The 23,338-nt window shown below is 28.3% G+C and overlaps 2 protein-coding genes across 3 annotated transcripts in view; one reads left to right on the top strand and one right to left on the bottom strand.

Moving 5' to 3' along the window:
- LOC105199871 (serine/threonine-protein kinase SIK3) overlaps positions 1–2,003 on the top strand; it is an 81,984-nt gene extending 79,981 nt beyond the window's left edge. For both annotated transcript variants that reach the window (XM_026135992.2, XM_026135993.2), the window contains one exon: positions 32–2,003. In XM_026135992.2, coding sequence (XP_025991777.1) covers positions 32–535 — 504 coding nt within the window. In that variant the 3' untranslated portion in view covers positions 536–2,003. The remainder of the gene's footprint in view (positions 1–31) is intronic.
- A 4,054-nt stretch (positions 2,004–6,057) lies between these two features.
- Positions 6,058–21,820, bottom strand: LOC105199872 (RNA-binding protein 28). The gene is made up of 11 exons (XM_039452569.1): positions 21,608–21,820; positions 21,250–21,401; positions 17,573–17,741; positions 17,229–17,491; positions 13,440–13,729; positions 10,828–11,212; positions 9,398–9,560; positions 9,107–9,324; positions 8,867–9,016; positions 6,605–6,973; positions 6,058–6,246 (listed from the first exon to the last, which is right to left on the bottom strand). The coding sequence occupies exons 1-11, from the start codon at positions 21,621–21,623 to the stop codon at positions 6,118–6,120; spliced, it is 2,304 nt and encodes a 767-aa protein (XP_039308503.1). The 5' UTR covers positions 21,624–21,820; the 3' UTR covers positions 6,058–6,117.
- Between the last annotated feature and the right edge of the window lie 1,518 nt (positions 21,821–23,338).

The following is a 23,338-nucleotide window of genomic DNA, read 5'->3' as shown; positions in this document are numbered from 1 at the left end:
TAATAATTTTTAATTCGAATATTTGTTACAGGTACCACCACAAATTTCGGTGACGGATGTTCTTGGAGGACAAGTGACGTTAATTAGTTGTTCGCCTTCTCCATCTCCATCGCCAGATTCACTCGAAGATGCATTACCTCATTACAATACTCTTCCGAGTTTTATCATTTCAGAGCCATGCGATCCTTCGAGACCTAGTATAACACGCGGTATCGGTAGGCCGCATAATACAATACCTACCGAAGTCGAGGTTCCTCTATCTGATGAGTCTAGCAGATTAAATTCCGAAGCTATATTAGGTCGTGTCAAACAAATAATAGACGCGAGAGCGCCGCCAAAAGGTTTTATATTTTCACGAGAAGAGGTGGACGGTAGCGGACTTAGTTTAGAATATCCAGGCGGTGTACAAATCGAACTTAGGGTATGCGAATCGGAAGAAAGAGAAGCGAAGGGAATAAAAATGCGTAGGATTAGCGGGGACCAATTGCAATATAGTCAACTTTGTCAGCAATTGATTTCATGTATTACTGTTTGACGACAACCAGCATATAACATAATATGTTTTTATATATTACGTTACATTCCTAGTGTAACATACACTATTCATCACAGTATTGCAAATGCTGCATATACACAAATGGTATTTTAAAAATTACCATCTTTCATATATATAATAACATTACTGTGTTATTATATTCGTGTAACATTTAATGTATTATACGTTTTTTAGTGTTTGTTTCGAGAGATAAGATAGGAGCCGTCTTATTTATAATATGAAATTGTATATAAGGAGATATATTAGTTATATGTATATTCATATCTTCTGAAACATTGAAATATTATATGCATGTTTAATAATTCCCAAAAATATAAACGGTTTATTTCCTTTATTTTTTAACAGTAGCAGGTATATGAACTCGTTAAATGTTGAAAGATTTCAATGAAAATTTGTTCATTACAATATAGAAATTGATAATAGCACCCAGTGTAGATGCAAAGAACTACTTATTGATTCGTCCATCTTACATATAATCAATTTGCATTAGTTCAATGTATGTACACTTAGTGCTATTTAGATTACATAAATAAATTGTAAAAAAATTATAAAGTTTATTTGTAATATTTCTTTTTAACAAATATATTTTTAACGTTAGAGACATATGCATATAGACAATTTCAAGTTTTATAATTTATATTACCGAATTATTTGTTAACTTGATTACACAAGGAAATAGGAAATGAGAAGAATGTAATTTATAATTAGATAAATATAAACATTACAATTCTCTTTCTTTGTGCCACGTACAATTTATGAGCAGATTTATATAACATAAAATGATCTTATTGTAAATAGTTATAAAAGATGTCATTGTTTACGTTAAACAAAAATAAATGACAAAAATGCATTGAGTTGCGTTGTGTATATGTTGCAGTAAAAACTCAGTAATTGTATACACTTACTATTATAGTAAATGTTTACATTAAAATCGAATTGAATTAGGTAAAAGATAAAAATTGAACATTTTTACCTATTATTATTAGCAAATATACATTTACTTATAAATAATTCAGTTAAAAATCATACTTGATAAATATACATTCTATACGAATCGTAAATCTTGTTATGGTATATTATATAATTGAATTACATGTGTGCAATGTGATATTTTTTATTTAATTGAAATAAAAGAACAAATGCGGTTGTTTTTTTAAATATTTAAACTTTTTTGCAGTTTTTTTTCATTAAGAAGTGGTCTAGATGTTTAGAAAAGTGATGATTAGTTGATATGAGATTCGGTGACGATATAGTAGATGAGAAAGAATCTCAAACTGTAAATCGTTTAATTTTATGTTGTTATCAAGACTATTGTTATCAAGATGTATGATCGAGCATTATCGTGAAGCTGTATTCCTGACATGAAATTTTGCATAAAAATTATAATCTGCAATTATGTAAATTACAAAAATAAATGCAGAAATATGAACTTTTTATAAAATATTAATAATGTTTGCGCAATTAATTTTCCAAATAGTACTTCGGCAAAAAATTATACAACAAAATGACAAATTATCCTATTAATGGCACAGTTATTCCTTAATTATAACGTAGAAATATTATAATAAATATGAAATATTTAGCACAGTAAAATTTTAAATAAAAAATCAAACAGGTTTTTAAAATAATTCTAAATATTTCTATCTTTTATTTGGATTTGTGAAATTTTTAAATCTCTGTATCAATATAGATCAACTTTGTCCTTAGTTTATTTTCTATCTTTCTCTAATTTAGAAAAAAAACAAATATCTTATTTAAATTATAATGTCGAAATATTGCAATATGAAATATTACACATTTAGTAAGACAAAATTTTAAATGACAAATTAAATAAAGGAAACAAAATAAATAAATATAGTTAGGCTCATATAATAAATACAAATAAAAGAGATTAATAGAGAGCTGACGAGCCGCGCAGGTTGTTATACGCCAAAAACAAAACAAGACATGTTTACGAGATTCAAATGTTTCGACCCTTTAATTATTGATTATCCTCAGTGAAATACAAAATAATCAAAAATTAGAAGTCAAAAATCTCTGCGCTGTCCGCTTATTAAAATGAGACGCCTCATTTCGTGGTGGCCTCGTGGAACGTGCCAAAAAGATAGAATTCTTGGAACAGTTAATAGCAACACAGACTAAGAGTTCTAAAAATTATATCAGACATTTGAAGAAGGATGTTGACAGCACAGAATGCTTAGAGACGAAACTCGACGAAACGACTTTCGTCTTTAAGCATTCTGTGCTGTCAACATCCTTCTTCAAATGTCTGATATAATTTTTAGAACTCTTAGTCTGTGTTGCTATTAACTGTTCCAAGAATTCTATCTTTTTGGCACGTTCCACGAGGCCACCACGGAATGAGGCATCTCATTTTAATAAGCGGATAGCGCAGAGTTTTTTGACTTCTAATTTTTGATTATTTTGTATTTCACTGAGGATGACCAATAATTAAAGGGTCGAAACGTTTGAATCTCGTAAACATGTCTTGTTTTGTTTTTGGCGTATAATAACCTGCACGGTTCGTCAGCTCTCTATTGTTCTCTTTTATTTTGTAAAAATTAAATAATTTTTGAAATAAATATAAAATAAAACTTATACCTCAAATATGAATGTCTATTATAATTTTTGACGAATATTATTTAGATTTTTGTACATATTACTGTAGATCGACTTTAACTTCAGTTCAACTTTTTATCTTCTATTTTTTTTTAAATTATGTAGATTCTAAATGTATACATACACACACGCACGCGCGCGCGCGCGCGCACACACACACACACACGCACGCGCACGCACGGGAGACCGGGGCTATTCGTTAGATTTTTTTCTTTTGTGTTTCCTGAGTTCTATATTCATAAAAAAAAGAAAAAAAACATGGGTCGGTTTGAAAGGTTAAACCCACTGAAATATACTCCTGAAACGCGCAGGGCCATAAAATCCTGTGTAGGCCGTGATCCGAGAAAGAGCGTCTTAAGAAAGATTTTTATCCTTTTTTTAAGGCTCCTGAGTACTCGCCGCGGCCATATTGAAGTCGTGACGTCGAAGCGAGAAATTGCGTGAAATGACACGTAATTTTGTCCGACATGCCATTTGTAAATAAAGCCAATTTGAATAAAACAGACTAAGCAGATGACTTTAAAACACTTCTAAGTATCGGTCACGACTATCCTTTTTCCGCCTAACAGTCAGTAAACAGTTGTAAAAAGCATGTAAAGTGAAGCAATTGAAACAGAAAAACATATGGGCACGTAATTTTGTCCGACGTGCCATTTCTAAATAATGCCAATTTGGATAAAACAGACTAATCAGATGGCTTTAAAACACTTCTAAATATCGGTCACGACTATCCTTTTTTCGCTTAGCAGTCAGTAAATAGCCATAAAAAGCACGTAAAGTGACGTCTATTCAGACAGGAAAACACACGGATAGCTATTGAAAGAAGTGAAAAATGTACTTTTATGTATAAAATTCAAAGAAACTTTACTCGCGGTCCATTTTTATGAATTTGGTAAATACGAGACAAGTCATATTTTCACAATGAAACACATAATAACAAAATGACATGCACGATAACATTTCATCGTCAATCTGTCACGTTTCACGTGTATTAGTTCTAATTTTGTCCGCGACGAAATGTCGCTACCGTCAACGCGGAGTTCTCGGCTGAGGAGTCAGGAGCCTTAAGACTTTCTTTTATTTAAAAAAGGTTATAGGTATACAAAAAACAAATGCAATCGTACACGTTCACATGTCTCCTCATCGGTGTGACAGATTTCCCAATCTCACAAGCGCCAATCTTTATCGCTTTATAACTTTTTACCTACCTAAGAACGACGATTTTATATTCATATTCATGTTCTATCTACTAAAAAACACAATATTATCAAGTTTGAACTACATCAATAAACTTCAGTTTACCTCAATGCTTAATTCTGCGTAGCGTAGACGGTCGTAACGCAGTCAACGTAAGGTTAGGGTTATCTATAGGTGCTGCAATCAGCTATTAACGAATCGCCTCGGTGCTCGGTATTACGAATAGCCACAACATAAACTGTGCGCATTATTGCGTATGACCGACAAAAATAGACATCACACAGTAAAAGGTAAACACGAAATATTTCAAGTACATTCAACTGGACACGATACATTCAAAGTTTTCAAAAAAAACCTTATTATCTTAAATTTCGAAGAATGCTATCAGAAATTACTTCGACTGTCGCAAACACATTTTTCACTACTACGACTTCAATATGATGCTGTTGCCAACAAAACTTGGTTAGCAACATCGTTAAATTAGGATGTGTTTATAGTGTTTAAAGTAAATTTTTAATATGTACCCATAAAAAGATATTTCCAATTATCGAATCACCCCGTCTAACGATTTGCCCCGGTCTCCCATATATATATATATATATAGTGTGATTTAGAACGACTTTATGTCTTTGAAGAGACATATTCCTGAGGTTATTCTGAAACAACTTTTCGTTTGGCAAAACCTTGTCTGAAGCTTAGTTTTCAAATATAAAAAGGAATAGTTATTCAATAACCAGACGCGTATCCTCTCCAGCGGAGAGGCAGAGTTGATACGGGCGATTACGCGAGACGATCGCAGTGATCAGCTGACAGCTTGAACATCACAGAATTATTAAAAGCAAGACGTCAAATAGTTAAATATCGTTTTTTAATCTGGCATAATTTCAGTGTCAGTGAGTGAATTGGTAAATAAATAAGAAAAGAATGAGAATGAGGGATTAGAGGTTTTGAGAGAGCGGGAGGGAAAGCAGTGTTCAAACTGTCAGCTAATCACTGGGATCGTCTCACATAATCGCCCAAATCGAACGATGAGTTGCGCCGGCTCTATCTCTTCGCTATATGCGCCCAGTTATTAGATAACTATTTCTTTTTATAATTTGAATACTACGTTTTGGATCAGTTTGTGTCAAAGAAAAGTTGTTTCAAAATAACCTCAGGAATATGTCTCTTTAAAGATATAAAGTCTTTTTGAATCACCCTATATGTGGATTAATTATATTTCTAAATATAATTTTATACTTAATAGAGCTAAAATATTCTTAAAAACTGCGCTTAAAAAAAGTAATAATGCGCAAAGTTATTAATTCTAGTTTGCAACAAACTCTCCGCCTCATTTTGTCCATTACTATTAGCTCTAATTTTTGGAATGTTGGTGGAACTGATTATTACAAGCCAGAGTTAACTCTAATGGGCAGTTTAAAGAACTAGAAAATGTATGTATGTACATAAAATCATAAAAGATATTAAGCTCTAAGAATCTGTTATGACCTGTCTCATGGACCTTTTTTTTGTTTTTGTGTTAAAATCAGTTAAAATATTCTCTCAATTACACCGTGGTACAAAAAAAAGATTTTTTTAACTCCATAACAAAACCAGCCATTTTCTATAAGTTTTTGCTGAATCCGCTGTTCAAATTGCTCACGTTATTAAATCGTTTTAGTCTATAATACAGAAATAATAATACATACCCTACATAACTGAATATTTATTTACAATATATTGTTCACAATATTTTTTAATGTATATTAAGAGCCATTTGAGGATTCGTACCACTTCGACTTTTTAAAATCAATTCCTTTCAATTTATTTCTATAATTATTTAGAAGTTTGTTGAAGTTTATGTCGTCTGCATCCAACTTCTTTGTTTTTTTCATCTAGAAAATGACAAAAAAAATGTGTTATAAAGAAATTCATAAATTAAGAAGTTCCACATAATTTTTTAAAGATAAATTTAAAACAAAAATAAAATTAACTCTGCGAAGCTGACAGTAAATCTATTGGAATATATCGTTAATCATAGCTCTTGATTTATTGTTATTAAAATAAACTTACTATTCATTTTTTCATACGAATTATGTCATTATGTTTTTAAAATTAATTAGTCTTTTAGTCAACATAAATAAAACGGATTTTACAGATCCAAGTCAGTAATCATGTTACAGATTTTAACATCAGCTCCAGAAAGTTAAACATGAGATATTATAGACTATATTAGAAATTAATACATCTTACTGGCATATTGTCCTGTTTTTTTTTTATCTTTTCTTTTTTCACATTCTCCAATTGCTTCGTTGCTTTATTGAATTTGTTCTGCTTTTTTACAGTCCGCGTATGTAATTCAACTTGTGATTTGAGATTGAAATTTGATCTTAATTTATCATGGCCTAGTTTGCTGATCATGCCTGTGTACGGTTTTTCATCTGGATCATTCAATTTTCTGACTTTAACTCGTTTAGCTGAAATTTCATCCTTGATGTCTTCATGTTTTCTCTTATTTTTGTTCTCAGACCACAAGGGATTGCGCTCACGACTTTTCTGAACTCTTCTTTCCTTTGCGTTCACTAAGACACGATTCTCTATCGAGAATCCAACTATGGGTCTCTATATCAAATTTGAAAACTAATATAAAATACCTGAATAAGACTCATTTAATTTTATTTTTTAATTTTTTTTACACTATTAAATAGAGTTTGTAAAACTTTTTGAAAACTTTATTAAAGTTTTTAAAATTACATTTTTAAAACAACAAAATAAAACGGCGAATACGAGTCGGGCGCGGGTAATAGTGCGCAGAAAAGAGTAATCACTGTAAAAAGACATAATTTAATATCGAACGTTTCGGTTCTTGCTTTGAGCCATCTTCAGTAAAGCAACCGGTAATGAGACGGAGCGCTTCCTCGTTAGAAAGATGTCGAGAAACAGTCGAGTTGTTTGGCTCGAGAGTAACCGGCATGGCTCAAACTCAAAATTGGCAATTGTCGCAAATATAAGTAATCCATAGTATTAATAAGATTCTTATCACAACAGATATATAAAGACATAATCTGCTCGAGCGGTGAGCACGTCCAGTGTGTGCGAGAATCAAAGATATACTAGTATATTTACGACAATTGCCGATTTTGAGTTTGAGCCATGCTGGTCACTTTCAAGCCGAACTCGACTGTTTCGCGACATCTTCCTAACGAGGAAGCGCTCCGTCTTATTACTGGTTGCTTTACTGAAGAAATTGTACGCTGAAGATGGCTCAAAGCAAGAGTGGAAACGTTTGATATTAAATTATGTCTTTTTACTTGTGATCCAATGATTACTTTCTGCGCAATATTACCCACGCCCGACTTGTATTTGCCGTTTTATTTTGTTGTTTTAATTTCACAAGTCTCATTTCTTATTATTATATTTTTAAGAACTGTATTAAATAGAATTTTTACTTTTCATAAAGTATCTAGACTGACAAAGAGAACAAAGTAGACTTTTTACAGATTTTTTAATCTCTTTCAATGTGGTGAATTTACAGTTAAAAATAAGTTGTCATGTCTGAGTGTTTTGTTAAATAGTTCTTAGAAATAGTACTTTTGATGCTTGAAATTTGGAACGTTCCAGCATCAAACATACATTATAAGACTAATTATAAGAGAAAGATGTTTGATAAGCAATCTCATATAAGGCAGTCAAATGGAAGACAATTAACCGCTAACGACAAGACCGCTGGTTCAATACCACACGGCAAGACTTTGTTTTATTTTTATTTTTATAAATTAATATGTAGTGTATATAATATGTATTCAATTATATATGTAGTTCTATAACATATAAGTTTATTACTTAATATACATAAAAAAATACTTTTATTGGTACATATTAAGTTTTACATGATTATTCTAACGCAAATACACATATTGTAGTCTTTTCCATGAAGAATGCGATATACAAGATATTTTCTAATGACTATAATGTATCATAGATTGGACAAAACCGACAAAAAGCTTTAAAAAGAGAATTGCCAAGTACAGAAATTATATTCGCAAGGTTATATTCACTATTTAGTCATAGAACATAAGAAGCAATATCAAAATATATATGTACCCAAGATTTTTTTAGTATATTATAAATATGTACAATTTAAAAAAAAGCCTGTAGCCTTACCAACTGTGCTACACGAGATTGCTTGTCAAGCGTCTTTCTGTTAGTCTTATTATAATATACATTACGCCGAAATGTCTAAATTTCAAATATTAAAAAATATTATTTCCAAATACCATTCAATAAAATGCTCAAATGATATTTAAATGATATTCAAACATAATATCAAACTTATTTTCAATATTTTACGTGATTAAATTTTTCGAAAGTCCTTAAACGTAGAAATTTTTTAAATTCTACATTTAAGAATTTTATTAAATAAAATTTTTTAAAAATATAAAATGGACATTATTCAACTCAGGTACCTTTTATGAAAAGTAAAATGATTAATAATCAAAAATAAATTTATTTTACTTTGCTTTTGGAGAATATATTTGGATTGTTATTTATACTCCTCAAAGCTTTAAGTGCATCTTCATGAGTGGTGAATGCAACAAAACCGTACTCTTTCGATTTTCCTTTCCCAGTTGCATCGACATTTTTCAAATCACGCATAACTCGAGCCTTAAAAATTTCGACTAAAGTTAATAAAGCTTATATAAATTTCAAGTGTCATTAAAGAAACATCATTTATATTATTCAGAATAATACTACCTCTTTAATTATAGCCTTAGGACCGCTATGATTTTTAAACAGCTGTCTGAGTTTTGTATCATCAAAATTGGGAGGTAAGTTATGAATAACCAGCCGCACTCTCGATACAAACATATTTAAGTTACGCAACATTTGTGATTTCCATTGTTCTAATTTTAGACGTTTTTCCATATCGGATACTGATACTTCTGCCGCGGCAGAGCTTTTGGCCAGCACAACTAAAAGTTAATAATAGTGACGTTACATTGAAATTACATATGATAATATTGTATTTTGTAATTAAATCATTACCTCCTTCCTTAATAAGATACAAATTCCTAGAATCTTTAATCTTTTTTTCCTTCAAATTCTTTTTATCTTCAACTTCTTTTCTATGCAATGCTTTGTGAGCTTCGATTATTTGATCACGCAGACGTAATTCAGCAGACAAACACTTTTCGGCATCTTCAGTACGCTACAATAAAATGTTTCTCATATAATTACAATGACAAACTAAATTAAACTAAACTAAAAGGAACTGATCATAACTGTCCAAAACAAATTTGATTCTTCTTGAAATATGTTGTTAATAGTATTTGTCATTATATAAAATTGTATATATAATTACCTAGATAGAAAAATGGCTTTATCTTATATTTATCTAGATTATTAAAATATATATTATGTTTGTCTTTATCTTACAATTAGAAAAAAGAAGTGCCTAAATAACAAGCATCTAAATATGAGAACCTTTTCTCCCTTAAAAAACTGTAAAGAATTTGTTGCGAAAAATAACACCTCAGCCATGTTGGAACTCTGGCAGAGGTGTTATTTTTCGCAACAAATTCTTTACAGTTTTAAACGCAATTTTCTATGTGTTCCTATTATGTGACATAATTTTAACTAATACTATCAAATTTCTCGCCTCAAGAACTATAAAAAATAGTGATCATTTTACTTTCCTCAACAGCAAAAATAGGTCTCTTCATAATATTCTTCTTTACAATTGACTTTATCTTATCTAAAAGCATTAAGCCTACAATTTTACAATAACATAAGAGAAAATCATAAGAGTGTAATACGCTTTAAAGCTAAAAACTAATTGATAGAAATGTACAACCACGGCATACGACTTTATGTTTATGTTACTGTAGGCTTTATATGTACAAAAATTTTAATAGTAATCATAAAATCGTAAAATGGATCGATCACAATTAAAATTACGGTATTATGCATGTTAAAACTTTAGTATATATGATGACTTTAAGATACGTTTACACGTAATTTATTTTTATCTAGACAATTTTTAATTACTAAACACTGGTTCTTAAACACAAAAATCTAAGAGACATGTATTTTTTTATATCGACCCAATTTGTTTTACGGGATGAAACAATTTCCCAAAGCAATGGAAATATTTTAAAATAGTAGATTATACAATATTTTAGCTTATTAGAAAATCTAAATACACAATTATAAAGTATACAGTTATAAAATTCATAAATTTTGTTTAAAACACTTTTATATACATCGTTTTATATATTTCATCGTTGATAATTGCTTGAAATCAAATATAACCACTACTTATGAGAAATTGTTTTATCCCTTAAATCCCAAATACAACTGATATAAAAAAGATGTGTTTTCAAAATTTTTAGATGTGTTAACATATTTTAAAGAGAATTGAATCAATTTCGGACAGCCAATCACTAAAATATACATATAAAAATAAATTAGCCTACCTGAAATTTAACAAAAGCAGTGCCTCTAGAATATTCGGTTAAAGGATCAATGCACACAAGAGCATAATAGACAGGCCCAAATTGATCCATGTACTTTTTGAGTTCATCATTTCTCACAGAGAACGGTACATTCTTTAGAAAAATTGTTCTTCCTTCGCTAACATCGTTAGACACTCGCTTTGAATGTTTCGCGTTTGAATTATTCTCTTCTTCTTCACTGTTTTCTTGCTCCCTAACAATCGATTTGTCAATTACAACACTGGCATCACTATCGTCATTACTTTCATCACTTTCATCTTCGTTGTCAGTGTCCTCTGCTTTGTGCATTTTTATTTTCTCTTCATCAGATTCTTCCTCTTCTTTTATATCGTTCATTATATCTTTTCTAAAATTAAATTGTACAAATATAAAAAAAAGAAAGGAATAAATTATTTAGAGAGAAAAAAAAATTCAAAAATTTTAAGAAATATACAGTATTCGACAACAAGGGAGATAATTTAAAAAGTAATTCTAATAAAATACAACATAATAAAATACAACAAAAATAAAAAATAACAAACTTGCAATTAAGGCTTCGTTTTTTAATTATAAATGTTATAAATTTAAATATTTACGCAAAAAATTCCTGAAGCACATAAATTTAAATATTATAATTAAGAAGCGAAGTCTGCACCAAAATTTTGTTATTCTTGATTTTGTACTTTTGAATATTTAAATATCCTGCTAAAAAATGTCCTCCTAAAGTATGTTAATATTTAAAAAATTATAATTAAAAAACAAAGCCTTAGTGAAAATTTAGTTATTCTTGATTTTTATCTTATTTTATCATCTAAAATCTAGATGATTTAGAGTCACATTTTAAATTTTCTCTCACTTGTCAAGCATTATACATTAAATAATAATCATTGCCATTATTGACATAGTTTCCTAGGTAATTATCTAAGTGAAGTAATAGCTTTGTCTCATCTTTATCTAGATTATTAAAATATATCTTCATCTTTACCTAGAAGTGTCATCTTTTTCAAATTATCTAAGTTAGTATCAACAGCGAGTACACAAAATATTGTTTTTACTTTCAACTTTCAAATTAGTATTATTTACCTAAATAAAAATATTTTTTGAAATAACAAATTGTACAAATCAAATAGTAGTATTGTAATACAATGTAAAAATTATCCTAAAACTATAAGTGGTTCAAAAACTTTTGCAAGGAGCTTTGTCAATCATTATAATGTAAATTATATATTCCCTTAATATTTTTAATTTTGTTTTTTATTAGCATATTGATTAAAATCAAAAGAAGCACATTTTTATCAAATTGAATTATTTGAAAAACTTTTATTTTAAAAAAATAAGAATGTAAACGGGATGGGAAGTCGTTACATCATCGTTACTGTATTATTATTTTTTTATAATAATTTAATAATGGCGTTACAATTTTTCATTAAAATAATGATGACATTGAAGAACACTTTTAACAAACCACTTGTTGTCATTATGCATTACTCATTGAAAAAAAGTAAATCGTTAGTTCACTCGTTATGTAACAAACAAAAGTATTTTTTATATTTTGATAATGTTATAGTTTTTCATAACAATAATGGTAAGGCTAGGGTTGGAATAGTTATTTTTGACAATCAACTCGTTATCATTATATATTAGTCATTGAATAATCCTAACTTGTAACTTTATTTGTTATATAACGAGTCAAAATAATGCAGAAAGTAACACGTTACTTCGACATAACAAATAAAATTACAAATTAGTATTTTTCAATGAGTAATATATAATACCAAATTGACTGTCAAAAATGACTATTCCAACTTTGACTTTACCATTACTATTATGAAAAACTGTAACATTATTAAACTATAAAAAAGTATTACGAAAAAATAATGAGTAATGACGTTACTTATTCGTTACTTCTCACCCCCAAATATACATATATTGAACATAAAGTTAGCAAGCCTATGCCTCAATCAGAGCGATTTTTAATAATAAATAATTTTTAATTTTTATAATCTCCAACTTATTCAATCTGCGCGCCACATATTCGTCGGACTTAAAACAGTTATGAAACTAATATATATATATATATATATATATATATATAATATTAATGCTTTAGAAGCATCTAGATGATTTCCCCTCTCCAGAAAAACTGTAATAGTACATTATGCAACATGGAGCCGAGCTTTGCTGTTCTCAACTGAGGATGATGTTTTCAATACGAGGCGTAGCTACGTGCGCGAAGCGGTATTCGAGGGAGAACAAGCGCGTATTCCTGTCACTGCCTGTCTTGGTTATAGCTTATGAGAGATCAGTATACTACCTTCGCTCATGCATTCGACCCTACGCCCAGCGCATGCGCCACGAAGCGTTCACAATTTCTTAACAAAAGTTGCGCATGCAAACCGTACGAGAATATTGATTTTGCCTTCCACGGACAGCAATATCCCCAGGCCAAAGATTGCCCATTTATGGCTATGTTACCAATTGTCACAGAATGTCGCGAAAAACGTGCTTCCTTTGCATAAAAAATTTTATTGCGAAAACAATAACACCTCAACCAGGATTTTGTGCAAACATCCTGTCAATTCGACCAGGCATACCTTGGAGATTCATGCATTTCATCTTCATCAATAGGTTCAGTTTTAATTTCGGGCTCCGCATCTGTGCTGTTTTGCAAAAATTTAGTTTTAGGAACAGCCCAGTCGACTATCATAGGTCTGTTCAAGAGAGGTTGAAGATTTGCATAATGTATAGCCTTTGCTGCATTTTGTACGATATTATATTGCAAAAACCCAACTCCAGTCTGTTTGCCATCAGGTCTAGTTAAAATCTTAACTTCCTCTAGTTCACCATATTGAGAAAAATGTTCCCTTAAATTATCTTCTGTGACCTGTAAAGAGATTGAAAAAGGCTATCAAATGTAAATTAATTTTAATAGAAAAATTTTAATTAAAAAGAGGAGTAAAGGCCATTTTTGGGTCCTCTTTCCAATTTAAATTACATATTTTTTTCACTTTTTATATAACTTTAACGTAGGGCTTGATATAATCAAATTTATTTGAATCAAATCTGTGGTTAAATAAAAAATATTTAAATATTTAAAATACAAAAAATATGATATTTAAAATACAAAATAGTGGCAATCTTTCAATTTAAAATACAAAATACAAACTTGTATATCAAATATAATATTTTTTTGTATTTCAAATATTTTTGATTTGATCACAGATTTGACCCAAATACATTTGATTTAGTCACTAATAGACTTAGCTTCTATATCACGATTGTGAATTATTACCAGAGTCCGAATCTCGGTGCCGTTTTCTTTAAGCGCCGCGCGCTGTGAGAAGCAGAGCTAACTATACCGGTAGCAATGTAGCAGTCTAGCGTAGCAAATGGGGCTTCATTGCGATAAATAAAACATTGTGATAAATTGTTGAATTTAAAAATTTGGCGTCTGTTAAAATTATTTTACATTTCATCTCAGACGAAACAATGGGTACATAGGTGAAACGCTCCAATTGTTTCGAACATAAAAACGTATTCATCCATTTACATGCAAAAATTGATATTAAGGTTTGCAAGACAATATTCTTTGTTAATATTGTGATTATTTTATTTATCTTATCTGGAATGTAAAGTTTCTAAATATTTTTTTGTACTTCTGAAAAGACATGAACAGAATCACGTAAATCTAGCCCTAAGATGTTTCTAATTGTCTTATTAAAATCATACAAATAAAATTATTATTATAAATTAAAAAAAAAATTATATTAGTCAAAATAATTATAAACAAAAGCTAAAATTTTACATTTAACAATTTATCATAGTATTTTGTAATAAATTTAATAAATATTAATTTTTTTTGCTTCACGCGATAGTGCCGTATTTGCTACGCTAGATCGCTACTGGCAAGCAATGCTCGAAGTGAGGAAAATGGCAACCACATCAGAATTTCTGATCATTATAGAGGTCTTTTTAATTTTTTTGTTTTATATTTTTGTATTTTCATCAAATTTTTTAAATATTTAATATGCAACATTTTTTAAACTATTATAGTTTCAATTGCATTAAAAAAAAAAATAAAACTATAATCATTTCATTAATGAGTGAGGCCAGTGAGACGAGCAAAAAATTCTAGGGGTTCGTATAAAGTATAAATTGTATTTATTAATAACTTTATCACAAAAAAAAAATCTAGAATTTTGCATTAACATTTTAATTGATAACGGCTACCTGTTGAAGTTAATTTTTAACAAAATCAACACAAGAATAAAAAAATTGATTAATACTAAATTAAATAACAGAGCTCATGACCCAGTTGACAAACCTGACACACCCGTGGAAAGAAAAAAGTTTTTAGTCTTCCCGTATATAAAAGACTTGTCGGAAAAAATATCTGCGTCCCTCAATAAAGATGAAGTGATGCTAGGTTTTAGATGCTTAAACAAGCTAGACAAGTTTGTTAAAGTACACAAAGACAAGAGCATTAAAACGGAGTGTAACAACGTCTATAAATTAAATTGTAATAACTGTAACGCCTCATACGTAGGACAAACAAAAAGAAAATGAAAACAAGAATCAAAGAACACATAAACAACATTAAACTTAAAACATCTAAGATATCCGTTATTAGCGAACACGAATTACAATAAAATCATTTTTTTGATTAGGATAATGTCAAGATCCTTGATTCTGAACCCAATTATCATAAACAATTTCTGAAATAATACATATTAATAAACAAAAAAAAAATGGGCTAAATAAAAAAACGGATAGGGAACTTTTAGACGATGTTACAGCACTATCTTTAACAGACTTGTTAATGTGTAGAAAGACAAAGTAGAAAATATTATTTTTCAACAGCAGAATATCTGCCTTAAATGCAGGTCGTGCTCGCTTCGCAGTATCAAAAGTAATCAGTCTCCCTTGTTACGCCGACCAGTAAAGATCTATTTATTGTGTAAGTTTCAAGTGATCAACGTTGAATATGTTATATAACGACTCTAACGATGAACTGTAAGTTTTAATTATTTGTACTGGAAATATTTTCAATTGACACCATTTTTTATAAAAAAACGCTCATAAATTTTCCTCTAAAGCATTGATGGTCGAGAATCGAATAAATTGCACGAGTCGTATGACACGAAGCGAGTGGTCGTTGAACATTTGGACATGATTTGTTTTGCGGATTGGGAAACGACAAAGCAATTAAAGAAATTAAACCTTTAGACTTTAATTTTGGATTATTTATACTCGAACTTCAGGCCGTTTCGAAAAAGTTGTTTGCGTTTTGCATCATTAATGTAAGAGTCATATACACACTGAAGAAGACTCCGTAGAGTCGAAACGTTTGTGATAAAGTTATCAATAAATACAATTTATATTTATATAAACACCTAGAATTTTTTGCTTATCTCACTGGCCTCACTCATTAATGTTATTTTGTATACGAGTTGATTAGATCATTGTTAAGTATAATCATTTCAATTGTGTTAAAACAAATTAATACTAATAAAAAAAGTGAAAACAATACAAAATATGGTATAATAAAATAATTTTTTATAACCACAACCTTGACGTAAAGTATAAAGATTGAATCTTATTGACAACTAATGTGATCAAACCAAAAAATACAAAATAAACATTTAATTAACGCAACAAAATAATATAAAATAAATTTTTTGAACAGTAATCTAGAGAGGACGTTTAGTAGGCTAATGTAGATAAAATATATTTTAGATATTATAATCATAAAGATTTATATATTATCGCCAATATAATTAAATAATAGTTTCAATTATTGTTTCAAAAATTGATTACAATTAATTTTTCAGCAATTCATATTGATCCTAAAAGATTTTACACTTATAAGTAAAATTGTATTCAGATATGTATATTTTTTGTTCAATAAGGCTATAAATATAGTTAGAAGAGTGTTTAATAGAAATTAGAAAGAGACCCAAAAATGGCCTTTTATATAGAACAAAATTTTAATTATTTAATTATTATATTTATATATTTAATGCTCAAAAAATTGTTTTCTACATTTAATTAAAAACGGATTATACTTAATAAAAATATAAAATTTCTACGAAAAATTATTAATACTATTGAATAAAAAGTGAAGAAATTTTATTAAAATTGTAATAAATTTTTGATAAAATTGTAATATAAAAAACAGCAGATACTCTGTAACGACAAATTAAAGATATTTTATTAAAACAAATTTTTTATGAAATTTTGATAAAATCATTATTCAAAGTGTTCTAAAATAAAAATAAAATTCATTACAAATGTTATCTAAATTTTATTCAAATTTTAATAGAATTGTTTTTACTAAGAAAATTATTAATAAAAAATACATCTTTCATAATACATGACAATACCTGGAAATCTAAATTTCTTATTATTATCCTGGCTCGTTTCTTCTGTTTCTTCATCTTATCAAATTTTCTCTTTCTTTGCCTTTTCAAATTATCCTTCTCTTTCCTAATCTTTTTTCGAGAATTCTCGTCATTATCTTCTTCCTGAGCATCCTGAGAAGTTTGCCCTTCATCTTTATCAGTTTCGAGATTTTCCGCGAGACCTTCCTTAAGTTTTTCATAGAATTTAGATTTTGATATAGCCCAATCACTGCTTATAGTTCTTCCTAGAACAGACAATGCATGTCATATACATGTATAAAAATCATATTTTTAAAATCAAAGTCTGATTTTATAAAAAAAAATACCAAGAAACTCCTTTTTATTGGTATTAAATATCGCTTTTGAAGCGTCCTCGACGTGCTTAAAATGTATAAAACCACATCCTACTAGATTCCCATCTGGACGCTTCAAAAGATTTATTTCCTTGATTTCACCAAATGGCTCATAAAATCTTCTCACGTTCTCTTCTGTTGCCTAAGAAAAAATATAATTGTTATATAACAATATAAAAATATTTTAACGTAAGGTTAGCAGGCTAATTATGTCAGTTCTAGCAATAATTCTTAGTGCTGAATAATAAATTTTACTGTATCTCCAGTTTATACAAACTATCACGCATATTCATAGAATTTGAAACATAGTCATTGCATAAAGGCAAAATATTACAAATTAAATTAATGAGCATATTAATACTCTGGATCTGTAAGATTCTTCTTACCGAAAAGTTGTAAAAAATTTATTGCAAAAAAATAATAAAAATACTTTGAAAAATGAAATAATATCAATAAGAAAATAAATCAGTTGCGTGTACAATAGTATAATAAAAATTAAAAATTACATATAAGGTACCCAAGCCAAATAAGGCCCACTCAATTTATTTTATTTTTTATAAATTTTATTTACAAAGATATTAAAATAAACTAAATAAAAATAAAACGTTTATTTCAACCACTTGATAAAATAAAATTATCATCTATATAAAACATTTGTAAATAAACAAAAAAGAAATTTTTTAAAACTCTGACATTGGGCTTTATTAAATTCTTATGTTTTTAATAAAACCCAAATTAAAAATAAATTGAAAATAACAAAGAAATCAAACATATTTTCCAACACTGTTAAAATAATTATTAATCACAAATATGAAATCCTTTAAGATCTACTTTACTGTAAAACATCACAATTATTTTTAATTTTGTCAATAATTAATATTTTAACTTTAATAAATTCTGGCTATTTTAGTGCAATTTTAGCTTATAGAATGTTAGCGTCATTAAAAATCATTATTCTCTGTTGCAAGCCACATACATAATAAACAAATAGCAATGGCTATAACAATAAATGTACAAGTGGGCTTTATTTAATAATATATTATTTATAAAAAAATATACTTATTCCAAAAAATCGATATATATATATATATATATTTGTTTTTTTTACAATTAGAAAGTTAAATAATATTATTATATATTGTAATAAATCATAAAATAATGTACACTTATTAAATTTACAACAAATTTTTATAAAAATGGCCATTTTGTTACAAGCTTTTGTTGCACTCAATAAACATGTTGCTACCGGTATTAATTCCCTAGTCCCTCTTTATCTACTTCCTATGACACATCTTTTAAGCATTTATTTTAAATATAAAGCACATTTTTAAACGTAAATTAAAAAATGTACTTATATTGGGCCCCATCTTATGCTTGAATATATCATAATATACTATAATGTACTGTAATATACCATATAATGTACTGTAATAATATAACTTATAATGTATGTAATACCGTATGTAATACTGTAATAATATAATAGATATAATATATCATAATAAAATTAAAATTGTTTGATACTTAAAGAATAAACAAAAATTGACAAAACACATTAAAAATAAAAATAATTAAACAAAACAACAAAGCAAAATTAACCGGATAAAAAAATTTTAAAAATTGAATCAGTAATTACATTCTCTTCGTTGTCTTGGATTAAAGAAAGAGTAATTTTAAAAAGTTCAATACTTTTTTATTAAAAATTAATGTTGTATATGTAAGTTTGTATGTAACAAGTATCTAACAAAGAACATAAAAAAATATATACATATATATTAAAATATATACAAATCTGATTATATACAAATAAGGAAAATTGAAACATGTCATGCATTACATATTTTGTATACTATTTTATTGTTATCAGCAATTTTCCACAAACATCCAGCATTATAAATATATTTCTCTTTCATATACATTTAGAAACATAGTAAGATTAGTTTTCAAAGTTTCTGCTCGGGGTCAACTTTGACCATTTTAATATATTCTGTTTTATAAAGAATTTTGAAAGATATTCTAACTTCAGTTATAAGCTTTTTTTTAATTAAAAAATGAGAAATCTTAGAATTATATCAAAATTTACATATATGGAAATTTTCAAAAAAATGTACATTTTTTTCCACATCTTTGTATTTTTGAGATTTGATAAGATTTTGTTAGATATTATAGAATTAGAAATTATTTCTAATTAGAATCTGTTAGAATACACATATATATAAAGATTTCTAAAAAAAAAAATATAATTTTTTTCATATTTTTTCATTATTGCTCTAAAATAAAACCTTTTTCTGTTGTAAGGAGATAAACTGAACATACCGCCGACGGATAACCATATATGGTATTCTATTTTTCATAATTAACAATCACTGAATAGAAGAAAAGACGCAGCATTATAATATTTCTCAACCCTTATTAAACTGGACCCTCTATCATTGCACGCCACACTCTAGCATTTGTTGTCAGATTTTTCAGACATGGTAATATAAAAATATAAGTCTTCAAAATCCTAGGTGCTAGCAAAATTCTTATATTAAACTAATCCCTAGACATCATGCTGTCAAAATATAAAGATCTCTGAATTTAGTGCCAACTGTATCTTATTGAAAATAATAACAGATTTTTATAATGCAGCAAACGTTTGCTTGTTGAAAATAAACAAATTATTTTCAACAAGTTAGAGTTACTACTAAATTCGAAGAGCTTTATATTTCAACAGCATGAGGTCTAAAGATTATTTTAGTATAAGTATTTTGCTAGAACCAAATTCTTTGACAATAACGGATCTTATGAGTCAACAGCCAGAATGAATTAATAATTATCACGTTAACAACAAATGCTGCTATATTTCGATTATATGTGTTTTCTACATTATTTAATACCAAAAACTTAAGAATATCAAAGTCTTTAAGTGTAGGTGTTTGAAACAACAGTGCAGCATTAAATACATAGTGATCTTTTTTAAACGAGTATATTTTGAATGTTTTAGTGGTTTCTTTGAGCACTAAATTAGCACTAAATCTAGTGTATTTGTTTCTTTGTGACCACTCTATATATTCTTTCTGATATAGGAATCCAGCTTAATGGCAAGCTAGACCTCCAATTTTTTATCAAATTTTCTGTTAAATGGTTTGAATACCAAACTTTGAACTATGGTACTAAATTAGCACCTAAATAGTACAAAGTTTTGACTAGGTAAGAACTTGATTTCAGTGGTGGAGAAAGTCCAGTTAATAGGAGTTATTTCGAACTATATTGATTTTTAACAAAATAATGAAATATTTTGAAAGTGTGTTTCAAAAATTAGGTTCCTACATAAAAGTATTTTGACATAGTACAGTATATTTAATACCGTACTAGCACAAATGTTTAGTATTTCAAATTGGTTTAAATATTCAAATTAGTCTAATTCCTTATTTAAATGTTTTAGATATTTTATTGATTTAAAAAAAGTCTAAAAAAATATTTAGATTTTAAATTGTTTCTGATAAATATTTCAATTTATTCAAAAAAATTTGAGAAATTTTCTAAATGTTATAAAATTTATACAAAAATTCTGAAAAATTATTTGAAAAATTTAAAGAAAAATGTTCACCAAGAAAGATTAAAATACATTTATATTTTTTTATTAAATGAAATATTCAGGTGCATACCTTGAAAGGTAAATTCCTCACAATTATTCGAGAATTTTGACCATTTGCATCTGCAGTATCAGATACTTTTATCTCAGCATTTTTTACTCTCCTCAATTTAGCCTTCTGCCGATATATCCAAGATAACTTCTTCCCTTTGTCTCTTCTTTGTCCTAAGTGATATAAATATTAATTACATAAACTGAACTAAATCATTGTTTTTCAATATTAAGGTTAGATTCCAAAACGTCCTTTCCAAGGAAAACTATACTCGAAATACATAGTACATGTAACATATACTGTATTATATGAGTAAAATTTTTCTCGGAGAATGTTTTAAAATGTAGCTTAAGTTATTAATATTGATTAGTATTCTTACCATGAGGTTTACCCATTTTTCACACGTGTAAGAAACAGCAAGAAATAGGGATGTTCGATCTAGAATCGATCTTTTGGAAAATCGATTCTTTTTCTATCAATTCTCGATTTTTTAGATCGATTCTTTAGTTCCGATTAAATCGACGAATCGATTCTCAAGGCCCGAGATCGGAGTCTCGATTCTCAGGGTGCGAACCAATCACGAGCGTTTCTTAGTTTTTTAAACAGTTTCCGAAAACTGTTGAACGCTCGTGATTAGTTTCGCTCTCGTTCCACTACGCTATTCCGTTGCATGGATTCGCACCCATAAAGCTCGTATCAGACTACGCATTGAAGATTGAGATTGAAGATTAAAGATTGAAATTTGACCAATCAAAACAAGGAAATTTTAACTCCTTTTATTTTGATTGGCCAAAGCTCAATCTTTAATCTTCAATCTTCAATTTTCAATAGGCTTTCAATAGGTTTTCTATTCCTGCACTAGACTGCACTGGAACGTTCCTTCTTGCTTTTACTAACTTTCAAATATATATCTATTTTATTTTAAGTGCACACTAATTCAGGGAGTTCAGGAACAGAAAATAAACAGAATGTCTAGTCTGATACGGGCTTAATAGGCTTTCTACAATAAGTTATTAAGGACCTCGCACATAAAATGCATAACATAACATAAGCACAACATAAGACCGATGGACCAATGAGCATCTAGCATAAAGTCGCCATATTGATTTACATAACATTCTCATTGGTCCAGAGACCTTATGCTATGTTTATGCTCTGTTATGCATTTCATGTGCGAGGCCCTTTAGTCGATATCATAAGTCATAAGAATTGATCAATCACATCGAATATTCTCTTCACATTTGACTGTGATCAATTTTTATGGTTTATGATTTATGATATCGACTAATAGCTTATTGTAGAAAGCCCAAAAAGGTTGGTTTATGCAGGTCATAACCGATAACTTATGCCGGAAACTGTAAGAAATTGACCAATCATAGTCGATTATTCTTCTGTAAATCGATTAAAAGTCGCTAAAAGAAATTAGCGTTGGTATTAATAAATACATTAAAAGAATAGGATAACGAATGCGAGTAGTGCTACAAATGTTATCTAATAATTGCTAATCAATACGAGCACATGAGTGTATGTATAAGTTATTAAAGTACAAATTAATTTTTTATATGCATTACTAATTAGAAAGTAAGAGAAGCTCATAATGTAAATAGAAAAACTACGTTATTATTAAAATCGAGAACAAATAATAAATATTTTGTTATACACACAAATTAATGAGAGAGACAATAATTTTCCACCTTCCGTAATTATCCGGACACTGAAATTAGTCTTCCCGTGTATGAACTTCCACTCAAATACTAATACTCACGCTGTAAGACACAATTATCTTACAACAATCCTTAACGCGTATATAATTATGTAAATAGTATGTATAATGATAAATATAAAAGAAATATAAAATATTTTATTTAAGGCGTACTGCTTTTATTTTTACCAATATACAGAAATAACGTAAATTATATTTTATTTTTGAATTTTTAATATTTTTATTTTGTCAACATTAAAATCAGATATATTAATAATTTAATTATTTATTTATCTTTTTTAATTTTTTAGTATTATGTTATTTAATAATTTACATTGTTTGTATTGTCTACATAAAAAAAATTTTGTTTGAATAATACGTAAATAATAAGTACAGATGTAATCTTGA

The sequence above is a fragment of the Solenopsis invicta genome, chromosome 8 (assembly GCF_016802725.1).
Source record: "Solenopsis invicta isolate M01_SB chromosome 8, UNIL_Sinv_3.0, whole genome shotgun sequence".
NCBI lineage: Eukaryota > Metazoa > Arthropoda > Insecta > Hymenoptera > Formicidae > Solenopsis > Solenopsis invicta.
This window is presented reverse-complemented; position numbering and strand designations above follow the sequence as displayed.